The sequence below is a fragment of the Amblyomma americanum genome, chromosome 4 (assembly GCF_052857255.1).
Source record: "Amblyomma americanum isolate KBUSLIRL-KWMA chromosome 4, ASM5285725v1, whole genome shotgun sequence".
NCBI classification, from domain to species: Eukaryota; Metazoa; Arthropoda; class Arachnida; order Ixodida; family Ixodidae; genus Amblyomma; species Amblyomma americanum.
Genome location: NC_135500.1, coordinates 111,526,782 through 111,550,279, shown reverse-complemented (window position 1 = coordinate 111,550,279; position 23,498 = coordinate 111,526,782). Strand labels below are relative to the sequence as shown.

Here is a 23,498-nt window from a genome sequence, read left to right as displayed (position 1 = left end):
CCATAATCCTCACTCGGAGCTACAAATTCAGGACCCCTAACTTCAAACGTTGTTCTATGGTCTCCCATTGGAAACTATATCGCCTGCACCTTCCGAAGCTCTTCGCCCGCCCAAGCGCACAGCTCTGTAACCTGGAGACCCATGCGTCCCCCCACAACAACCAGTTCTGCAGCGCTTGTTGTACACAACAGAAAAAGTTATCTTAGGAAAAGCGGCAATCGGCCTCATCCTGTCGTCGCGGACGCCAGATATGTTAGAGAAGATTGCAGGGGACTGGTTCGCACACCACCAGGTGCCACCTTCGGTGGGACGGTACGTAAAGACAAGGCCGCATAAAAAAATATAAAGACGCTGTATATTAGCGAAGGTGAAATTGATTAGGGCGCAAAGTCGGAAAGCTGAGGGAGAAAGCTCTGAAGAGAAAAAAAAAAGAGTCCTCTCAAGTGTTCGGTTTGGGGTCGTGACGAAGCGGATGAGGTGGCGTGGCGGGAGGTCGGCGTGGTGTGCTTCCAATCTCACGCCGAGGCTGGCTCGCCAGAGGACCGACAGCGCCCAAAATGGGTGTCACCGGCGCGGTCAGGGTTGCACGGTTTCCGTGCCAGGGAGCCTCGAGAAGTGGGGCCGGCATGAAGCAGATGTTCAAGACTCTAAGCCGGGACCAGAGTTGGTGACAAAGGCTTGGAAAATCCTTGGAAGGCGGGATCGGCTTGTTACGCCAGGGAGGAGACGCTGGGTACGACGGAGAGGACACCTCGACCAGCGGCAGCACGCACTGAAAACTGGACAGGAAGCACGAAGAGCCTGCAGCGCCGGCAGGATGACCGAGTGGCAGCAGCTAGTAGTGCCCAGTGGCGCCCATGGTCCGAGGCAGCGGGAGCCAGGAGGGCGACGATAGGCCCCTGGTTCTGCTAAACCGGGCGGAGACAGCTTCTCGAATTCCGTCACCCGGCTCCAGCGCAGCCCATTATTTCCAACCCTCTCCGTTCTGCTCTCGTGACTTGCTACTCGCGCCGTTCCAGCGACCGTTTTTTCTCGTGCTTTCGTTCGTTTTCTTCATTGCGTTCCCGCTCGTACCGCAAAACAACCCGATGTTTTGCACCGGTACCTTATAGTTTGCTTTCTCTCTCCAGCTCTCTACTACCCGTCGTGTCTCAGCACGTCTGGGCAAATCTCCCTGCGTACGTCAAACTTTGCCGGCGGCAATATTGAGTCCTTACCAAGCAGGCAATAAGACGGCGACCTTAACGTAAAACTGTCAGTTGGTCATGGTTTTTCGTGCAGAAGATAGTTTAACTTCGCTTGAGAAATACTCATGTTTTTCAGTAGGTAACAGCAGTAATTAGCGCATCTCTCATTACGCATGGCGCTGAGGTTTTCGAGGAGCTGACAAGCACTGTAGGCCCCAATACATTTCTACGAAAGCTTCTTCCATCATTAGGCCATTTATCTAGTTGATTCTTTTTTTACACTATGAAACGGCACATCAGCTGTACAGGAAAAGGTAAAAAGACCATGGCAATTGTAACAAGTTCAAATAAATAGAACTTACTACAAAAATTACGGGACGCTCTTTTAACGCAATGTGGTGACTTGCATTAGCCGCAGGTGTTCTACTTGCTTGAAGAGCTATGTTATTCGGATTAGCACATTAATCAGCGAAACCTGATTGTAATTGGCTGGTAAACAATTTGTCTTCCACTTAAGTAATCCACAGAGCTCTTTACAGGGTAACCACCCTGACGCTGGGCATTCCCCCGCCAGCGTCAGAACCTCCTCCACACATGGTAGCCTTCCTCTCCGTTCTTACTGTGGAAGCCATTTTCCGGCTTCTAACTACTCCCTGCTAGAAGTGGCGAGGGGGGCGCCACTCCATTTCCCACCAGCCGACTTGGTGCGTGCCGTCAAGTTAAATGGTCTTAATGAAAGTCTCTCTGAGCAAAAGTTCATTCTATACGCGCTAGAAACAAATAGCCTGTTTACATAGGAGGAAACGTCCGGGCTTCGTGTTAACTCTGTGCTTGGCTTAAGACGCTCTTGCAAGTGAAAGTTTAAGAATACAATAGAGTGGTTGTTTTTTCTTTGACTGTGTAATCAATTATCTTTCATGCAAAAAAATATTGTCACGACTAATTTACCACTCCATATTGCCACATATAAACAAAAAATTCTCCTATGATTTCGTTGGCTTCAGTGACTATTGATTTATTTCAAGCGTATCTTACGCCGAGCCTCTTGTTTCCGCACCCTTGCCTGGCGAAAAGCTAAAGGAGGGCCTCGGTATAGTAGTCTTGGTTTCATAGGCAGCCTTTAAGATGACAAGATTCTCACACAGCTGCAGCCCTCACCGTTCGATGGCGTTCAACTTGTCAGTTGCGTCATTATTGGGCGTTGCGTGTCCATCAATATTATTTAGCGGTGCCGCTAGTCAGCAATCTCAAGGTTAGGCTGTACATTCCTGTAAATAACTCTATTCGAAAATATAAGGTTCCATAGAGGGCGGCGCACCAAAGGTGATAGATCTCACTACGCGATATGCGGAGGTCGTGGGTTTAGATTCTCTTGTATTTTTCTACTTTATAATGCATTATATTTAAAATGAGAAAATATTAGTCTACTAATAAGCCATTGACCAACACCACAAATAAAAATTATTTGAATTGACATCATATGTTAGTTCATATGTCAGTGCCATTTCTCATTCGGCAGTATTGAAACTGGCATCATTTTCTAGACCACTAAAACCTTCGACTGCGTAAGCCATTCAAAACTAATCGGAAACCAACGCGGTTTCATCGGTGTTTGGAAACTCTTGGCTTGGATGGAAGATTCCTTCAGGCAACGTCCCTAATTTGTTTTGTCTCATCACATTCAATAAAAGACGGTAATAGTCAAATCCGCGCTTTATCAATGTTCGGTCATTCGGCCCTTGTTGTTTCTCATCTTTATTAATCAAAATACCAAGAAATTGCTTGCAACATCAAACTCTTTGCTGACGATTGTATAATTTACATGTAAATCAGAAGCCGTAGAGATCACGTCATACCGAACAGATGAATGCAAAAACATTTGGAGTAATCACTGCCAGATGTCAATTAACACAGAGAAGTATGAAGCAATTTCAGTAACCAAGAAATAAACCATCGAATTTTGTGCACAGGATCAGTGGTATTGCACTGGCTTTCCTCAAGAAATATAATTACCTGGGCATTGTATTAAATAAAGATTTTAGATCGGACAGACACATCGACGAAGACAATTCAACTTCATAACAGAAACTGTTTTTTTTTTCTTCAGTTGTGTCCTCGCTTTGGGCCAGCAGAAACGAAACTTTTAGTATCTGAAACATTTCGTACACCTGTATTAGATTATGTTAACACATTTTGGTTTCCTGCGCTGCAAATAATATTTAACGACTTGAAACAATAAAACTTAATGCACTGAGGTTTATCACAACAGATTTAAATAGACTCACGAAAAGAAGTAGCGGTAGTCTCCAGGCTCGAAACCCTATCAACAACAGCAAAGTGCGCGCGTCTTAATTTCATCGATGAGCTTCTTAATAATGCCTTAAATGTCGATTCATCAAACTACTTTTCACTGTCACATAAACGACCACTAAGGAGCTAGCATGCGTTTAGGCTAACACAATATCCATTTCACAGTGGCACCTTCAAACACGAATTCCCTCTGTAACTTCCTTCCCGCTAGTAACAAGAGAATAGAACCACCGGAACGCATCTTTCACTAACTATAATTCATTTCCGCTTTTTTTTTGTTTCGAACTAGACGCTGCGTTCTGAACACTAGTAACGTCGTCTATTTTTTTCATTATGTCTATATCTTGGGGTAGATGGTGTGTTGTAACCATGTTTACTTTTTTGAACTTCTCGTTGTCTTTCTAAAAGTTACCTGGGTAAATCTGTTATATCCTTTTCAGTTTTCGGTGCTCCTTGAATTGAATAGGTTCGTGCTGCCTTTTGAAGAGCTGCTTTTAGAAATATCTTCACTTGCTCTGATAGATGGAATGTCCACCTGCTATGGTCTCAACCGGAGACTCGGACAATTCCAAATAAACAAATAAGCAAAATTAAATAACACATTCCTCTCTGCTTTCTGTTTTCATTGGCTGTTTAATTTCTTAGTATGGATGTTCTTATGAGCCCTTCATTTCTCTGTCGCTGTCAGCTGAGTAGAGTCTCACTAGCATTTCCTCATGGAAAATGTGTTCAATGTAATGCCCTGCCTTGCTGCTAGTTCATCGGCTCTATTTCAGCATGAAGGAAAAATTGTAGGTAACTTTACTCTGTGTAGGAAGCATCTCAGCTTGCAGTCCTAAAAGTGGCAAAGTAAAAATTCGTCTAGCGGCCTTATTTTAACAGCCTTTTGCTACATCTCCACAGACCAGATTTTTTACAACCGGTTGAACAAGCAACACTTGTACGGCTGCGTCGCTTAGGGGAATCGGTGTTGCTGCGCGTGTGGATGCGTGCCTGGAAGCGCCTTAGTGTGCCCCCTGGAAAAGAAAGAGGAGGGATCAACTTGAAGAGCGAGAAAATGCGTGTAAGGGTATAATATGTACATTCTGTAAAACGGCATAAAAGGGGTATGACAGATGTTTTACTACATAATAAAAATGTCATGACGAGTCGTTTTTGCTTACGGTATGACGAGATAAATGCTTCAGTACTGAGAAATCAACATATTGGCCTCATCATTTGCCTCATTCCAAACAATACTTCAGCCGCGTGCTTCTGCACTAGAAAAGGAACAAACAAATACTGTTTAATTCAGCACGTGAACAGAAGGTGCGTTCACAGCTGCAGAAGCATTTCGACAATTCCTAGAACTTTTTCTTCTTATGAAGTGTGAGCCGCACAGCGTATAAAACTCTTGTTTTCTGCAACAGCTCGGCAGTACTACCGCCACGGCTGCAGTAAATCGTTCAAAGTAAGTTGCTACTGTCCTCTACTTCCATTTAAATTCACTTGATTTGATATCATATTTAACTGCTGTTATCTAATGCTGTTATGCTCTTATTTTATGCGCTTATGACGCACGAACTGTTAGAAAACAAACCATATAATTCACAAGTGTACTACAGGCAACACAAGTGCCCAGGACAAGCACCCACTCGCTGATATGAATTTGCTGAGTCACCAGGGTCATCTACCGATCCGAGTACGGCGCTTCATTTTCGCTCTCTGAGGGGCGCTCGTAGGGAAGAGTCTGCTTTGTTCTCTTGAACTTGGTGCGATAAGCAGCCAACACGACCGGCTGGCAGCCTAAATTTCTTTTCAAATTTTGCCAGTCGCTCTCTGTTGCGCGCCGCCGTATAGTTGCTTCACAAATCAAGCCGAAATTTGGAACACTGTACGGCAAGATTATATGACGACCACTCCTTCAATTTGAATGAGTTGCAGCATCTCAAATGCTTCATCAGTTCCGACTCTCGCCGCGCATGTTTTTTGAGCTAGCGCATGGTAGATACCAACTACATTGAGGGTCACATTTTGTCCAAGACAGATAATAATGTTGAGGCTCTTAACTTGACTTCGCACGAAAGTTCACATCTGTATAAAATATGTGAATGGCAAAAGTGTGCAAAACCAAAGGAGAATTTTTATTGAGACATAATCGCTGGCACCGATAAGAATGCGCATGAACTGAGTGCATAAGTGAACTGAGTATTAAACGGGCTTTTCCGAAATCAGAACGAAATATGTTGGAAAATTTGTTGCTTCTTTTTTCTTCCTTTATTTTTTTCTACAGAAAGAGGCAGCCGAGACAAAAAACTGAAAAACCTTAAGAGGCCACGGCACCCTCGCAGTTTGACAGACAAGACAAATGAAATGATAGTAGCAAAACATACAATCACAGCTCAATTAGTACATACATGTGTAGAAATGCTGTACAAACGCAAGAGCTGCCGGAAGACAGACTGTACAGCGAGAGTCAAATGACCAATATAATCACAATTATATATACAAGCAAGATAAATTGCGTGCATGCAATAATAAGCTGCCGACGTGGGCGATCGGTGCCCAACTGTCCCTCACAAACGAAGTCATCCGAAAGAAGTTTTAGAGCGAACAAAATTCAAGATTATTGGTCATGAGGTATTGTTTAATGTTTCGTTTAAATCTAACATTGCTGACAGAAGAGTCAACCTCCCGATTGAACCTATTGAGACCACAGGGAACATTGAAAATTAATGTTTGTTTGGCATAGTTTGTTTGAACTTCAGGAATAAACTTTCCGTGGATTCGAATGTCATATCGTGCTGGGTTGTTGTCGGGAATTTCTACATGCAATTTCTGCTGATGGATGTACTGTAACAAACGAAAGTGGTAACTCTGATTGGCTTTAAGCTTACGGTGCTTTTCTATTAGCGCTGCGGTACGCAGATATTGTGCGTGTCCGTAGTATTCTTCAATTGCTCATAGCGCATATTTTTGTGCTACAATGTGCCGGTTGAGGTTTTTCAGTGTTCTACGCCAAGTAAGGATGCAGTATGTCAGTCGCGAACAAAATAGTGCATATTCTAATAGACGCATGACAGAGGCAGGAGCCAAACCAGCAATTTTATACAGACATCTGACTACTTAGACTACTCAAAAGAAAGGTACAGTAAGTTGAATAATAATTATTACGCCACTAAAAATGAGTGTTGAAAGAAGAAAAACATAGTATAAACGAGACTGTACGGAGCCGCTGGAGAGGGTGAAAAGAACATGACGAAAAAAATTATTTTGTTTGTGGCTTGTGTGAACAACGAAAACAGTTGACCTGGCTAGCGTTCTGTAGAAGACTGGAAAGGCAACAAAGTAAATCTTGTTGAGGGATCTCACCGACACCACGGGAGCCCTAGAAACTATCGCTTTTGTTGAAACAAGTCCAGCCTACTATCTTGTCATAAACGCTGAGCAACAAGGTTTCCACCGATGGCAAAAGGTATTTGACATGGCACCGATCCCAACCACCAATGGCAAATGTGAAGTCTCTCCCTGAGTGCACACATTTTTTTTCTTCATTTTACGCAGTAATCGTCATCAGCTTAAATACTTAGACTAAGACTACGGGAGAACGGCCGTTGCGCTTGACTATAATTTAGCTCTATGCAGAGCGCTACAATTCTGAGAGACCGGCGGGACATTCAGGCCAGTTTTGGGCAAACTTTCGGCCGATCTAGCGGCCAACGCAAGCCTGGCATTAGTTCTTCGACATAGGCCAGTAAAGGCCTCGGACTGGCTTTCCAGCTTTCGAACACTGACATCCACCTTTCGAACATAGGCATCCAGCTTTCGGGCACTGGCACATCAAATTTCAAACATTAATATCCAGCTTTCAAACTTTATTATCCCGCTTTCGGAGATTGGCACATGCAACATGAGAAACCCAATGACCAATAACCGGCACTGTGGTTGTACCGTTGTACATAGCAAATATTCGTAAAACAGGGTGCCAAGACTTCAAGAAAAAGACCCATTTATTGCATCGAGTTACAAGGATTACGCTTCTAGTTCATACAGAATGGCATGCGCTATTACCAGCCATCCTGTGGAGTAAGAGAAAGGGGGCCCAACAGCATGGTGGCGGAGGGTGATTGAAAATCTTATATTTTCAAGTTTGCTGCGTGCCGATGATTCAGGTTGGACAACGCAGCTAGGGCAAGCTGCTGTGGCGCGGCTAAAGCATCCATAAAGTGCTTAACGGAGCTGTACTCTACTCAACCAATGAGTCATATCGAAACTAACCGTTGCACTGTTCTTGCAAGAAGACTGCTGCACTGCGTTCAAACAAACACCTCGTCTACGTCTTGCACGATGGCCTCACGATGCGTCAAGCCTGCAAAGAGATGCATGTTGTCATGATGAGCATAATTGTGGCCGTCAGAGGACAAAAAAAATGAAAAATAACACTGATTTTTGTGAGGCGCAGCTTGCGTGAAGACGCTAGAAACACACATTCAAGAATGAGATGTTATTTATGCCTAAGAACTGACACCTTATTAATTAAACAAAGTAGAACTTAATTTATTAAATTTACATTGTACCAAATGGCTCCTCATTAGTTTAATGCGCCGTGTCACACCCACAGTAAACGCATTAAACGTGACACAAACAAATTATTGTGATATTGAAAGCAAATTGATGATTATTTTGTTTTACAATAACTAAATATCTCTAAAGTGCGAGCTCATTCTTACTGAATTAAAGATCCACAGGTTCTAGCATCTCATCCGCATGGACAGCAAAACAACATTTTTGAATATTTTTTTGTTTGCACGGGGCTAAAAATACGGTCTGTGCCTTTTTTGCTAAATATGCTGAATGCAAGAAATCAGGGCACCTTGTTTTTCTTAACCAAATCAAACAGTTTAACTGTTTACCTTAGTCGTTTCGAGCGGACGTAATATGATATTCGTCTGTGTAACTTGAAAACCCCTCAAAAATGCCCGTCTGACAATGTAGAGTAATCCCTTCTTTTCATTGAGAGAAAACTTGTGCGGAATTTTGAACCACAAATGGTGGCATTTCTATTGTGCCTGCAGGCGTGGAAGGCAAAAAGAAAGAGTGCGTAATTACTACACATATCCTTATCGACTGGACTCCTGTGGAAGTCTAAGCGATTCTGATTCCTGTCGTGAATAAGCGGTATATGACAAAAATGTATTCCCGAAGGTATCAGACGTGAGGTATTATGAATTCAAACCCGCTGTTAGGCAAACTAGTCAATGTTTGGTGAATTCATTTCCCCAAAGACGGAAATAAATCTTACCATTCGGGCAGATTTGTACTGTGCACGACGCCAACCCAGACATTTCGCATTGACAGTAGGTACACATAAGTCATCCTCGTGCTTTGTCTCGTTCTGTTTTCCTGCCTGAAAAAATGAAGCCACATGTAGTCGAAACAATATTTACTCCCAGAACCACATACATTTTAAGAACACATCGAAAGATAAGAGAAGAAAAAAAGAAAAGAGAACATATCTCAAGAAAGAGTACCGTTCCGCGTCGGAGATCTTGTAACGTATTAGGTGTGGCTTTTCGCTTGCACAGACTGCGAATGGTCCCAGCTCGAACTACATGCTTTTTTGTCGCTCTGGTTGTGTGGTTGGGCGCCGCCGTGTGACCCAAGGTAAGACCCGTCAAGTCAAAGATGTTCCACGGCTGCTCGATCTCAAGCGGCCGTAGAGGCGTCCGAGTAAAGTAAGGCGCTGATCCAAGGTGGGTCGCAGCGAACACCATAGTGCAGGGGGAGAGGTGGCTGCAGGGGATGGAATCATTATTTTTTACACAGCTTTTGTGGTCCGTGAAAAAGTTTCCCACTGAAAGGTGTTGAAAGGGAGATCATGGGAGAGCGCATGAACGGCGAAGTGCGTAAGGCGTGCGAGGAAAAACAGCTCGGAGAGAGTAAATAAAATCAAAAAGAAAAATAGTGCTTCACGGGGTGGGGGCTTGGCGCTCTACCCAAGAAAGGGCGCAGCCAGTAGAAAAGGTTAAGAGGTACGGGACGCGAATCAAACAGGGGAGAAGGCCGAAACATGTGAAATGAGCTTGCAAGCATTCTTGCAAAGCCACGGGAAAAGCACTTTGTTAGGCGCCGGAAAAAATTTGATGCGAAGAAACGTGGAGCTACCAGATGGATTTCACCAAAATAACTTCAGACTCTCGCGTATTTTCTGGGGCTGTGTGATGTGGCTTGTGTTAGTTCAAGATGGCCTGAATGTTTCCGTAAAATAACAAAAATATAAAACATTAAATAAAATATTGCGCAAGAAGATTGTGGGCTCTTTCACAGCTTCATGTACGGTATATATGGCAAACAAGCTAAGTTAACATGCGTCTAACACCAGTTGTCAGTAGATTCATTCGCTGGACATGAAGAAAAGCTCAAATCTTTTGTTGGTGTGCAAGTTTCACGCAAGTTTCATTAGTAAAGGTGCAGTTTTAAAGCAAAATAAAGTTGTGAATACATTAGCAAGAATGCGAGAAAGAACTATAGCCCTCAACGCAAATTGCGCAATTGAACAATGAAATAAAAAACAGGAAGAATTTGGAGCATTGCGAGTGGCATAAAAGGAATGATATAGTAAATGAGGAAAACACGGAAGAAGGCGTATTTACAGGGCATGGCGCACTCAAACGTAGGAATCTCCGAGCGCCTCACCGCGCGTGTTTAGGAAGCGGCCGTAATATTTCGCGCATGCTCCACGTATAATTATAAATTACCATCCCACTGCTTCGTTTCTGGACGTTGTAAAACTGCGCAAAAAGTTGGCTCAGCGAATACGCTTGCATTAAGCTACTGCGTTTGATTCAGGATCCCCAATACACAAATGCCCGCTGAGCATAGTGGCAGTGCGGTTTCTAGATTGAAGCAAGAAGCGTCCAAGTGTATTATGATACAGTTGCCCGAATAGTACTAGAGTACTGAACAGCGCTAATACTCTAAAACTGCTCGTATGCTGTAATGCGCTCGAGAAACATGCGTTTTGATCTCAAGGATCAACGTAAAACAACTACTTTGGCAATGCATAGATTCCAATTATTGTTGAACTCCGATAAGACGGGCCTCACACTTCGTTTAGAGAACTCAAGCCAGTTTTTAGAAGTGCGAAAAATCAAGGTGGTGCTCGTCACAGTAAAATAAATTTTCTGTCTTTGTTGCAGCAGTGTTGAACGTTGGAATGCTGTTTTAGCAGACGGCACAAGGTTTACCAGCGTTTCTCAGCATACGTTTAAGCCTGTATGAGCGATGCCGAGGCTAAGCCAATATAGACAGCTTTCTAGAATGACATAGACAATTCTGGTAAATGGTGTCGGAACTCCGGCTAATATGGCCCTTGATAGCCATGATTCTAGGATGGCACAAACAGCAATGGCTGAAAGTGGGAGAATTTTGAGTAACCTGGCCAATGATAGCCAAGGTTTTATGACGGCACTGCCAATACCGGGAAAGTGACGGACAACTAGGGCCGTCATTGGATGTGATAAGCAGTGTGATAAGTACCCAATGTCAGATACTGATTGGCAACTCTGGGACTACTTATGTCCACGATTTGCCACTCGACTTCTAATATTGGCCTGCTGTCATGCGCTACCTAGGCCATTCTCGTACTGGGCATTCTCGTACTGGGCATGATGTCGAACGTAGGGGACGTGGCCAAAAAGATGAGGTATCCCTGTCATGGCGACGCGGCACAGTGTCGGAGAGAGTACTGATCGGTACTGTAATATCTCGCAAAACATAAGCACTTTCATGTTTTCAAGGTTTCAGTGTGACTGGGTCGGCCCGCACAGCAACGAAAAATCAAATCTGCATGAATCTTAATTTTCTTTTTGCTTTTCAGGCCCACAGAGAAAAACATGCGTCGAAAGCTAGCTCTACGATTTCTCATACTTACGGTAAGTACTTAGTTTCGTAGTTTGCAAAAAATAAGCGAAGATTAGTGTTTAATCAACCCATGAACATGGTACGATTAATTGTCATAATCTGCTTAACGCGCAAATCCTCACAACGCCATTTGCTATTTAGTAGTGATATCAAAGTGTGCACACTGTTGCCAAAAGCGGTTTGCACAATTATTTACGCGAGATTTGCTGTGGGAGTTTGAGAGTAATGACGGGTCGCGCGTACCATCGGTATTAACTATATGAGGAGTGTAAACGTTCTCTATTAATCTCGCATATTGACAAGAACGCAGCGCCCTCGAAGTGGCGCAAAGTACGGATCACCGGATGTAAAGTTCGGTCTCTTTAAAATGAAATTCTGATTTTTATTTTTTGTGTTTACTTCAGTGATCAGTCAAAATTATTAGCACTGCCTAGAAAATCGAATTCCTATATGACCCGGAAGTGCCGACTGGTTTCAAGGTGTGAAATAACAATGTAAGATGTGTAAGCCTTAGAGGCACCAGGTCGCCCTTTAATGTTCCGCTATGAATTTAAAGTGTTACTTTGTAAATTTTTTCTTTGCTTAGTTCTTGAAAACAACGCAGACTTTCTGCAGCAAACTACATGGGCACGTTGTCACAGAATCGATCAGCAATCATTAGCAGTAAAGTTAAAATAATTTCGAAGGATGAATGTCACAAATGAAGCAAGCTCTGATCGAAAGTGAAAATTGAAGTGGATTTTCGCTTACTACGGTGCCAAAATGTTCCTAATGCTCCACAGCTTATTGTCTATACCTGTCAAGAAATGATCAAACGGCCAGCAGGTTTACGTGCCAAAAATCAGATCATTCGAGTTTTACTGCGAGATTAAATTAATGTAAACACTGTACGTTTTTCAGCATAGCTGTCACTCATGTATTTAGGCGTTATTAAGTTGAGAAAATACTTAAGATAATTCATCGTCTGACAGGGCACGCCGGCTCAGGGCTGCACAGTGACCGATCTTTTATGTACTTATGGGCCAGACCATGTGCTATTTATCGGCAAGAGCCTACTTATTCAATATTCGATGGCATTTTAATAAAAAGATGCACTTATCTACAAGAAAACAGAACTGATTCAAATGGATACATAGTTATACATCGGACACACTTCAATCTTAATGCTGTTTACACGAAAGGCAACCATGGCTAAGATAAATGAAACTCATGCCAGAGCAGCTGGAACAAAAGAAAGGAAGACACAAATTTGGAGGATAAATGAAGTGCGCAGTTATATCTATTTTATTAAACAGGAAGAAGCATGATTTTATATAGATGGTGGCACACGGCGCAAAATGATCACATTGCCTCGTCACTGAATTAAACACACTAGACAACCAAAAGACCCTTCTACATGAATCCCTATAAAATGTAGCACGATCGAGACGAGCACGATAAGAAGAAATTGCTATATAAGGAAGACGGGGCGCTGTCTCAACGACCGTTGAAGGGAGCATGCTCTAAACATAACACAAGATAAGCTCGCGAATTTAGTTTCGCATGTTCTGACGGGCAAGTGCGAGTCCCGCTTTAAAGAAGAGAAATTTCTAGGCAGGAGTGCAAACACAAAAAGCAGAGTTTTGCTGAAGGCTTTCCACATCCACGAAAAAAAGCGAGTCATTGTATTAGCAACGCCTCAATAAGTTTGTACTCCTCCGAGCACGTTTTTCTGGAAAGTTTTCTGTAAGAACAACGCCGCCTCTTACGTGCCGTGCCTGTCTTTTAATTACGTTTTTTTCTTCAATGCCTGTTTGTTTCCCCTTTTTTTCGCTGCTGATGCACTTGATAGCTGTTATTTGTTTAGGTTTATGGTTTAGGGGGGTTTAACGTTCTAAAGTGACTCAGGCTATGAGAGTCGCCGTAGTAAAGGGCTCCGGAAATTTCGACCACCTGGGGTTATTTAACGCGCACTGACATCGCACAGTACACGGGCCGCGGTCCGGGATCGGACGGGCCGCGGACCGCCGCGGTCGGGATCGAACCCGCGTCTTTCGGGCCAGCAACCGAGCGCCGTAACCACTCATCCACCGCGGCGGCCACCTGTTACTTATGCGATTGTAGATATGTAATGAGATTTCTCTTTCTTTTTTATGTTAAGAAGCCCAGCGCCGCCCTACTGTCGTGTGCGCATGCGATGTGTACACCTATATATTGATAACAGTTACGGGAAATAAAGCCGGTTGTTAGTAGCGTTCGTGTTTGTGATGTCTTCCTCCCGTGCTCGTCTCTGATGCGCTACATTTTTTTTCAAGTATGTGTCACCAACTAGCCTAGCAGAAGTTTGCTTCGACTTTCAATGTCCCCAAGATGGAGTCAGGGTTGGCGCATTCGCTTGTTTCGTTAACCCTAATCTTGTTGGCTACAACAATGTCCTTTCAAAAATCGTTCTTTGCATGAGCTCTCTGCGAGCGAGATAGGTGCAACTTAAGAGGCAGGAAGAGGACAGAGTGGGTGAGATAACAAAAGCGGGTTAATGATATCCTACTCAAAATCAAGGGGAAGAAATGTGTGCGGGGAGAACATATAATACAAAGGTGAGATAACTGTTGGTCCGTACGAGTAGCGGAATAGATTCTAAGAGACGGCAAGCGTAGCAGTGGGAGGTAAAAAGTTAGGTGCACAGATTGGAATAATAAGTTTGCGCGGAAAGGATTGCCGCAGCTTGCACAGCACAGGGTTAGTTGTAGAGATTTGGGACTAGTCTTTGTCCTTCAGAGAGCGTGTAATGCTGATTATGGTGATGCTGAACATGCCGGAGTCTACATTGCGAGGCTTGCATTGTTTAGCGCTACGATTTGAGGGGGACGGAGTATTTTTGCGGTGTATGACCTCTATCGTGCATAAAACCCGACTCGTCTGTGTGTACATGATGACTGTCTATACACCCACCAGTATTATTATAAAAAGGAGCTTTCAATTGTCGAACAAAGTCAATCGTGAGTGCGCGCTTCTTCTCTCCAGTCGTTGTTTTGTGCCTTGTCTTTTTTTCGTCTTTACAACGGGCTTCTAACTTACCTCCATATCACGATTGGTTAGACTTGTGAAGTACAGAAATCAGTGAAGCGCTAGTATGTTCAAACGGCATGATGAATTTACCCGTATTAGTGTATTATGCACAGTGTCTTATACATTGGTTGAAGTAAGAATAAAGTAAGGCACCTTAAAAAACCCGCTGTAAACGGAAGAGCTCTCAAGCCACCTTTGCTAAAGCGACGCGGCTTCTCAGTAACTTGGCGTTAGGTCTTCAGGTGGGCTGCATCCTTCTAGCGCACTAGACGCCTATAGGCCAAATGTCGGAACAAGATAGCTTTGCTATACCTCATGAGAGAAGAAAATTGGTCGTCAGTAATTGAAGCATTTTTTACTTCAGTTGTGCCATGACATGTGCCACGTAGGCATTCATCCTTGTGCATAAAGATAACAGATGTGAACGATAGAAGAGGACTCCCAACTCCACATACCTCTGTGTACTATCAACAACCATCATTCTAAGCTTAAAACACGAGAAACATGCTTGAGTCAGAGGACCATAGATTCTTTCTTGGTGTAGTTCTCACTGAGTATATTTTTTATTTTTGCATGTAAGTGCTCTGAGTACTCTGAAAGTGAGCATCGACCTGCTGCATGCCACTTACTTTTTAGCTCAGAATATAACGTGTTAGAAACATATCATGGTCTTCATTTCTAAATTAATAAATTAATTTTATGTACCTCGGTTCGCCCGTAGGGGCATTAAAGTACGGCCCTACAATACAAAATTTTTCATGGCTTTCACTCCGGCAGAAATAATATACAGAATACTGTAAGCAACATTTTTGTCTGAATCCTTGATTTCACACCTGCAGACCCACGGACACACAGAGAAATCCTGCAGAAACGCTTTTTTTCAACCAGAAGTTGTTCTTGAACATAACTTTGTTAGCATGTTTTAAGACTGCATCATGACAATCAAAATATCCGCACACCTTATGTCGTGACTCTTGTAGTTTACATATGTTTCTTTTCAAAAACACACCCCATTGGTTTTATATACCAGTCTTAAACACGGTAGTAGAATAGAAAAAATTTAAAAGCCATATTGTTATGCATCGACAGGCTTCACCATTCCTATCAATATGCTCACAAGAGAATCTCACAATATTTAACAGCTGCTTACCAGGTATTGTCGGAATCACGGTGGAAGAATAGTCCATTCTTCCACCGTGGTCGAAAGCGCGTCCGATTGGGTTTTTAAGGGTGCTTTAAAAACTCGATGTAATTGCTGGACAATCTTGAAAAACCAAAATTTTCCTACGCATTGAATGGGTATATCATTTCCATCAGAATGCTCATAACAGCATCTTGCAAAAGTAAAACCCTCAATATTAGAAATTATGCTCCAAAATGCTGCGCTTGTCCCTGCTGCAATGATCATAGTTTTCTTCACTACTGCTCATGAAAATGTTGGTCTGGAAAGCAACGCTAAAATAATGGCCAGGCTTAATACTTTATTAATACCGTACAGCACAGCATCTTTTTTTGTGTTAGACCGAACATATAAGCTGATAGGAAGGTTTTTCTGGAAATGTTTCGTTTCTTTCATGAAGCTCCTACAAAAAGACATCCAAGCGGCTGAAAATGTAACCCATTTTCTTTACTCACTTTAACGCCTAGTAAATACGCATAGGTTCACTTTTCACATTAAGTAACTCGCCAAAGCTGGTCAGCTGCAGCGTGTGAACTAAAATAGAAGTGGCATAAAATGCACATCTTTTTAGTGTTCTTGTTTGTCGTTGCTTGCATAGCGCCACGCACTAAAGCACAGAGAATACACAGAAGGTGGCAATGGATGTGGCACATATATTAATGTCATTTCTTTCTTATTTTCATAAACGACACATTTATAATGTGAAAATTCGACTTATGCCGATTTCATCTCGCACCATTACGCTGTCCTTAAAAGTTGTGGATAACTACTACGCATAATAGCCGAAAGAAATTCGCATGCTACAGCCAGGTCCTATGTTAAAAATATCTTTAACCAGCGGATATCTTCATTTTCTTCATGCACAATGAAACGACTGGCCTGTTAATTCTGAATCCCACCTTTGTCGTTATAGGTCACACTTGCTCAGGGTAAGTAATGCTATGTTTATTTTTAGAAATATTTGATTTAAACGCTGCGTTGCTTGTGCCAGAATAATACTTAGGAATTTATTTCAACGCTTGTATAAATTGAGGGACAAGTATTCTAAAAACATTCAGCTTGAGACACTGTAATACAATTGCAAAGAAAGATGTTGAAGTTCTGGAAATAAAATTTGCCACCCGATTCTTGGTCGATCCCCCAGTGTGGGTATTTGCCATCTTTTGATAGGCTAACAACAACAACAACAAAATTTGCACAATCACTCACGGATTGAAACCATGTTGTAACTTTCTTTGTAATTACTACGTTGCATCTATAACATAATAAAGTATGCCTGATATCAAATGCTACAGATCTGAACTGGTTTTTTGATTGTGGGTCTACGGAAGAAACTCATCTTCTGCCTAAATGTTTTCATCATATGTCGCTAAGCCAATAATTGCGCGATAAAGCACTTCGTCTGCCACTTTCTGGCTTCATTTGTGGTAACCGAAATTGTAATGAGGGAGCTCTTATGTGGGACAAGGTTTTTAGTCTTCGGAAATAAAAAGTAACCACGCGCCACTGAGTACATTTTTTCACATTCTTTGCGCTTCATAAATACGAGAGAATTATTACAGGCAGCTTTTTCAACCTTCAAAGAATTTCATTTGAAAAACTGAGAGATACTTGCTGTCAGTTCACCTAGACTCTACCCCAGGGCAGATATATGCACCGCATATGGATTAATAATTAATGCGAATAAAACCCTCAAAATAACAAATGAAATTTTAATGTTTGATTTCAGGGTGCAGGGTTATATCGCGAAATTGATGACCGCCAACATCGAAACTGAGCAGTGTTTGCAACGTTTCGAACGTCAATAATAGGCACTTAAATCTTCATTGAGTTAGCTTTCCTAAATAGTATATTTTTAGAATGGCATCTCTCGCATTTCTTGCGCCTCCAGAAAAGGCTCATTGCCGTGTTTGATGACGCAGGCGGAGTTCACTTCGGCGAATATATCATGGCAGGGGCGCCATTTTAAAATTAGGTAATGCGGAAAGCCAGCCCAACAGGCTTTCAAATTCGTATGTTGGACGTTGGATATTTGAACCGCATTGATTAATTACAAAACAGGGCTCACCTTCGATGCTGACGGCCTAAAGTCTCGCGTATATTCTTGCCCTCGAAACTGAAAAGTGAAAAAGTTCAGTACTTTATTTAAACTCCTTATTCGTGTAAATATTGATCCATATAAAGTACATAATTGCTGCCTTGCTATAAAACCCGGATTAATTAACAGACAGCGCCGACTCATATCTCACAATTTCAACGCGACAGCGTTAAGGAGCTCGTGTCGCCGAAAAGCCGGTGTCGTCGGCGTCGACCGTGAGCGAAAAATCGCTCCTCCTCCTCGTGAGCGAAAATTTCCTCCTCCTCCTCCTCCTGCTCCTCTCAATGTACGCCAGTGACCCAACAGATAGCGCGCGAAGGCAGCGCAAGGAAAGACGGGACGCCTGTCACATATTTCGGTGGGCAACCCGCACCGTGCCGCAAGGAAGGAAAATGAAATGAAAATTGGTTTTAAAGAAAGGAATTGAGGCCTGTCTCGCATATCTCTGTCGACCCGAACCGCGCCGTAAGGAAAGTAAAATGAAACGAAAATTTATTTTCAGGAAAGGAAGTGACGCGTCTGACATATCTCTCTTTCGGCGCAGTGGGGCCGTGCGGGTACGCAGGAATCACGCGGTGAGCGGCGAACAACGCAGCGCACATCCAAAGCGCGTTCACCACGGAGCTTGCGGCTTGCTGCCCGTTAGTTCGGCGCGGAAGCTATGCTGGCGTTCCTGGCATCGGGTTTGTCGAGAACGATGTGCCGACGAACTACGACTGCAACTTGATCCAAGCGCGTATCGGCAAGGCGCCTGGCAGCGCTTCTACGGGGTTTGCCGCTCCGCGCGTCCGTTTCACCGTACGTAGCAGAGCGATTTGTCTAACGGACAAGGCGTCGCGCCAAACAGGCGATGGCGTTCCATGGACTCCCTGGCAGTGCTGCTCCACTCTTAAAGGCAAAGCTTAAGCGTCCTCCAATTTTTTAAAATGAACATTTGTAATTGTTAAAAAAATCAGCCTGTGGTAGGCATAATTCTTAGTATCAACTTTTGAGCTTATCTGGATTCATTTAGCTGACTGAAAGAAACTTCCCTAAGCGATGAAAGGCTTTTTTTTTGTCTCTCTTATGCGAATAAAATTCAGTATGAATCGCAAAAATATTCTCTTTCTCAGTGTCTCTCAACTGAATTGTTCTGTAGAGAGTAATAGGCCGCGTCGTGAACGCTGTTCGGGGCCTCGTGGTAGCTATGACCAAGCGCAAAAAATAAGCATGCAGATATTAAAGTTCTTTACATGGCACCAACATCAGTACAAAGTTGAAACGACGGTTCCTGATTCAAGCGTTCTTTTGAATAAATACAACAGAAACCTGTGACCACTCTCGGTGACCAATGAAAATTAGTTATTAGCGGCTCTATACGCACTTTATTTACAGGAACTACCTTTTCCGTGCTCGAAACAAAGTATCACCTTTCGCTGCTTTTAGAAAAAAGATTCATGTCACAATTAAATCTCTCGTAGCAGCGCTGGCATTTTTTATGTTCCTTCTTTAGTGCTTTTGTCTGTTTTGTGTTTTAATATTATTGCGTGCCTTTCGGTTTTTTTCCCAAGTGGCTACGGTTTCAAAACAGCGAACGCAAAGGTGCTCGTGGTAGATAGCTATAGTGTCGTGGCTCTCTTCACGCGACGATCCCTACCTCTTGCTTCAATATATTGTTGCCGAATGTATTGAAGGCCATTAAGCAATAGCTTTCGACTCAGTACGAACATAAAACATAACTAATCAACATCATGTCTGAGCAACCACTCCCTTCTATTAGGCCCACTGGCCTATGTGATCTCGCAACCGGAAGGGGCCGAGTTGGAAAGTTTACGGACCGAAAATCTTCATTTCAACGCACTTATTTGAACGCAGTTGCTGGAGACTTGAACCTCACAGAAGAAGTGGAGCGATATATTGTGAAACTCAACAATACAAAGCGTAGCATTACATCTTGGGGAATGACGGACAGCTACACCTACTGGACGAACATATCCTTAGCGAACAATGTGTAAGTATAATGAATAATATGCTGGAACTTCTCCAGACAGTAGTAGAGTGGTTATGGCTAATACTCGCTGCTAAACCACCTAAAAATCTTTCGCCAAGTGCACATTTCACATTACCGAGTCAAAAGCTTTTACGTCAGTTATACGTCATGGCGCAGTTGAAATTTTCCTCATGTCCTTCGTACACCCGCCGAATTTGGCCACCTGATGATGAAGACAGTGAACTCAGATGATAAAGACACTGAAGTTGATGATGAAGACAACGTGCAAGGCACAGCGCGAGGGTGTGTTGCAGCATGTGCCATCGTATTTGAGGCAACAACGACAAAAACACCAAGCATGTTCGGCTACGGTAAGAGTCTAGTGCTATAGAAAAGATAAAAAAGATAGATATTGCTCCCGCGCAGTGGTCAGCGAAGCTGATGTGTTCGCTTCCGCCGCGAGTTGGAATTCTAGGCACTGGTGTATATTTATTTATTCTTATTTAGTTATTTACTCAAATCCAAAAACATTGCAAGGTGTTCGCAAAACCACATCTCAAGACCTTGCTCGCGGTTTGCCCATCGGAATAGTGCTTCCGCAATAATTATCGCCGGCACATTTCTGCTGCAGTGACGACCATAAAAGCACGTAAGTCATTTTCTGCGGCCTTTCCAAAAATTGACACTTGATATATGCCTACTGTATTTTTGAAAACGAAGTAGGTTGGTTTTACTTATGTTAGAAAGCTCTTATCGTTTTCGAGCAGATTTCACATTGAATGAGCTGCGACCAGTGCCACCAATCAAGGGAGATGATTGATGCTGACATTACACTTAGAAATGTGTTACTAGCATCGTTAGCTATATCCGGGAAAACTTGAACGCATCCACACATGTAAGAAGGGGGATGGCGTTACTGGTACGGAACAACCCACTCTTTCTGTGGTAGAAACCACCTCACATTCGAGGAGTTATCTTAACGTGGTTCTCCAATAACTACGCACGTGAATTGAGAATCATTTTTTATTGTTTTCTGAACTCTGTGGCAGTCTTATGAGGCCGTGATCATATCTTTTTCTCTGGTGACTGCACAGCGTTTTTTCTAGGGATGTGCAAATACCGAAATTCTGAACATGAATCGAATTTGTATGATATACTTCTCATACTCTTACTCAAGAAATTTATATCGAAAAATTTCCGAATATTCAAAAAGTCCCAAATACCCGGCAGCGATTGTATACCGCGCCGAATTCTATACAATTGTCCATGGCAAAAATGCCGTATCTGTACTTTTTATCGGAATAAAAAGTTTAAAGTTCCTGGAAAATAGGAAAAAACTGGGTTTTAGGGAAAGAAACTGGCGCAGTATCTACCTCACATATTGGGGGACACCTGAAACATGCCGTAAGGGAAGGGATAAAGGATGGACTGTAAGAATGAAAGAAGAATGAGGGGACGTAGGGGAGGGCTGCGGAATAAGTTCGACCACCTGGGGATATTTTAAAGTGCACTGAGATAGGACAGCACACGGGCGCTTTAGCATTTCGCAACCACCGAAACACGGCTGCCGCGGTCGGGTTGGGACCCGGGTACTACAGATAAGTAGACGAGCGCTCTAACCACTGAGCCAGCGCGGCGGGGCACAATACATAGGCATACACGCTTTTTTCTCCATCGTTTGCCGTGTCGACTGATAGCATTCTATGCCGCAAGGCTTGACCTCGTCCGCAATTCCGCGAGGAGGCTTTCCTATATACCACACGTCCTGCGATCAATATGATCGACGACCCTCTTCTTACAATCGAAACGTGAAAGCGAGCTTTCTTTACACTGCCGTCTCTCGAATTAGACTGCACTTGAAAAGGAAACAGAAGAAACTAGTGAAGCGGAATCCCATTAACGAGTTAGATGCTATGGTGAAAGTCGAACAATACAGGATATAGTTGCAGAACAGATATTTGTCTTTAACAGAGGATGATGTCGTTAATGTTCTAGCTACGAACAGCATCTCGCAGCTATCATTACGGAACGCGCTGTAGAAGTCAGGGATAAGTTAGTTCGACAAGATACCCGCAAGCCATCTCAGGAGAAGAAAGCTAATATTAAAATCACGAAAGCATGAACCCCACGGACACCACAGACACCATATAACTGACAGTGTTATCATGTTCAATCATTTAATGCGAGGTAGCCAACTTAAGGAAGCTTAATATGGACAGAATCGGGCGTGCTCTGAAAACCGGACGTAGCCTAAAAGCGGAGAAGAATTTGACAAAGGAAAAACCAGCTGTATTTGTTAAAAGACAAAGCTGACAAGGCAATTAGTAATATGAATAAGATAGTTGAAGTGGCCGTAAAGGTCTACGCAACTAAAGGAGTAGCCAGAGTAATCAGGACAGTAATGAGGGGCAGTAGCGCACAGCACTCGGACATGCCATCAGCAACGGAGTAAAAAATTATGAGTTAACTCTGCCTACGTGGAAAAATGCGAAAGTATGAGTTTTGAGGAACGGACACCTTTTTGGCGAAAGAAATGGCACAGTTGCTCTCAGATCTCGACAGCTCGGGGGACACCTCAACCGCGTGAAAGCATGTGTGTTGAGGAAAGGAAACGTTCTTGACGAAAGGAAAGGGCGCAGTAGCTCTCAGATCTCGACATATCGGTGGACACCTCAACCACGCGAAAGCATGCCGTTTGAGAAAAAGGAAACGTTCTTGACGAAAGGAAAGGGCGCAGTAGCTCTCAGGTCTCGACACATTTACATTTTGTTAGCACATTTTTTGGCCCCATTTTGCGGACACCTTTTCGCCGACATAGCCAAGTAATGCTTTCTCATTAAAAAACAAGGATTTAGAGCAATGAAAAGGTGGAAAGCAGCAGGTGAGGATCAGGTAACAGCAGACCTGTTGAGGGAGGGAGAAGGATTGCGCTAGAAAAACAATCCACCCATTATACGCAATGCCTTACGACCTCAAGCGTGCGAGAAGGTTAGAAGGACGCTAAAATAGCCTTAATTAAAATAATAAAATGATCAGGCAACATTTCGTAAAGGTTACGTGACAATAAACCATATTCATAAAATCAATCAGGTGATACGAATATGCGCAGTGTGTGTGTGTGCGCGTGCGTGCGTGCTTGCGTGCGTGCGTGTGCGCGTGTGTGTGTGTGTGTGTGGGGGGGGGGGGGGCTCGTTTTGACAAACTTATGAAGGGAGTCAACAGTCACCGAAACCAAGGTGCATAGGGGAATGTTTAATCTTATCAGTATGATAATTATACTTATATTAATCTATCGCTTAAAGAAAATTAATTATAATGCAGAAGAAAAAGCAACAATGCCGCCGGTGGGATCCGAACCCACGACCTCCGAATATCGCGTCCGGTGCTGACAACGTTATGGAAATGAGGGGCTCGTTTGATAAACTTTTGAAGGGAACCAACAGTCACCTAAACCAAGGTACATAGGGGAATGTTTCTTTAATTATTTTAATGTGTAGTGCTGATCAGTGGGATAATAATACTTCATTTAATCCACCGCTTAATGAAAATTACTTATAAAGCAGCAGAAAAAGAACCATGCCGCCGGTGGGATCCGAACCCACGACCTCCGAATATCGCGTCCGGTGCTCTACCAACTGAGCTACGGCGACGGCTGTTCAATCTGCTCCTCTCGTGGGTATTTATGTTTATTGGGTGTAAGCGAACCTTGAAAGTGTTCACTAGCGCCACCCTCGTCCATAGCGGCGCTATGGACGAGGGTGTCATAGGTAGCATAACAGGGCTCTCGCACAGTTTCCGCCCTCG

General features: G+C 43.2%; 1 protein-coding gene across 1 annotated transcript in view; it reads left to right on the top strand.

Moving 5' to 3' along the window:
* Nucleotides 1–4,906: 4,906 nt before the first annotated feature.
* Nucleotides 4,907–23,498, top strand: part of LOC144130305 (uncharacterized) — a 38,561-nt gene continuing 19,969 nt past the window's right edge. The window contains exons 1-4 of the mRNA XM_077664252.1: nt 4,907–4,947; nt 11,356–11,410; nt 16,541–16,556; nt 19,580–19,715. Of these exons, the coding sequence (XP_077520378.1) occupies nt 11,372–11,410; nt 16,541–16,556; nt 19,580–19,715 (191 nt within the window). The 5' untranslated portion in view covers nt 4,907–4,947; nt 11,356–11,371. The remainder of the gene's footprint in view (nt 4,948–11,355; nt 11,411–16,540; nt 16,557–19,579; nt 19,716–23,498) is intronic.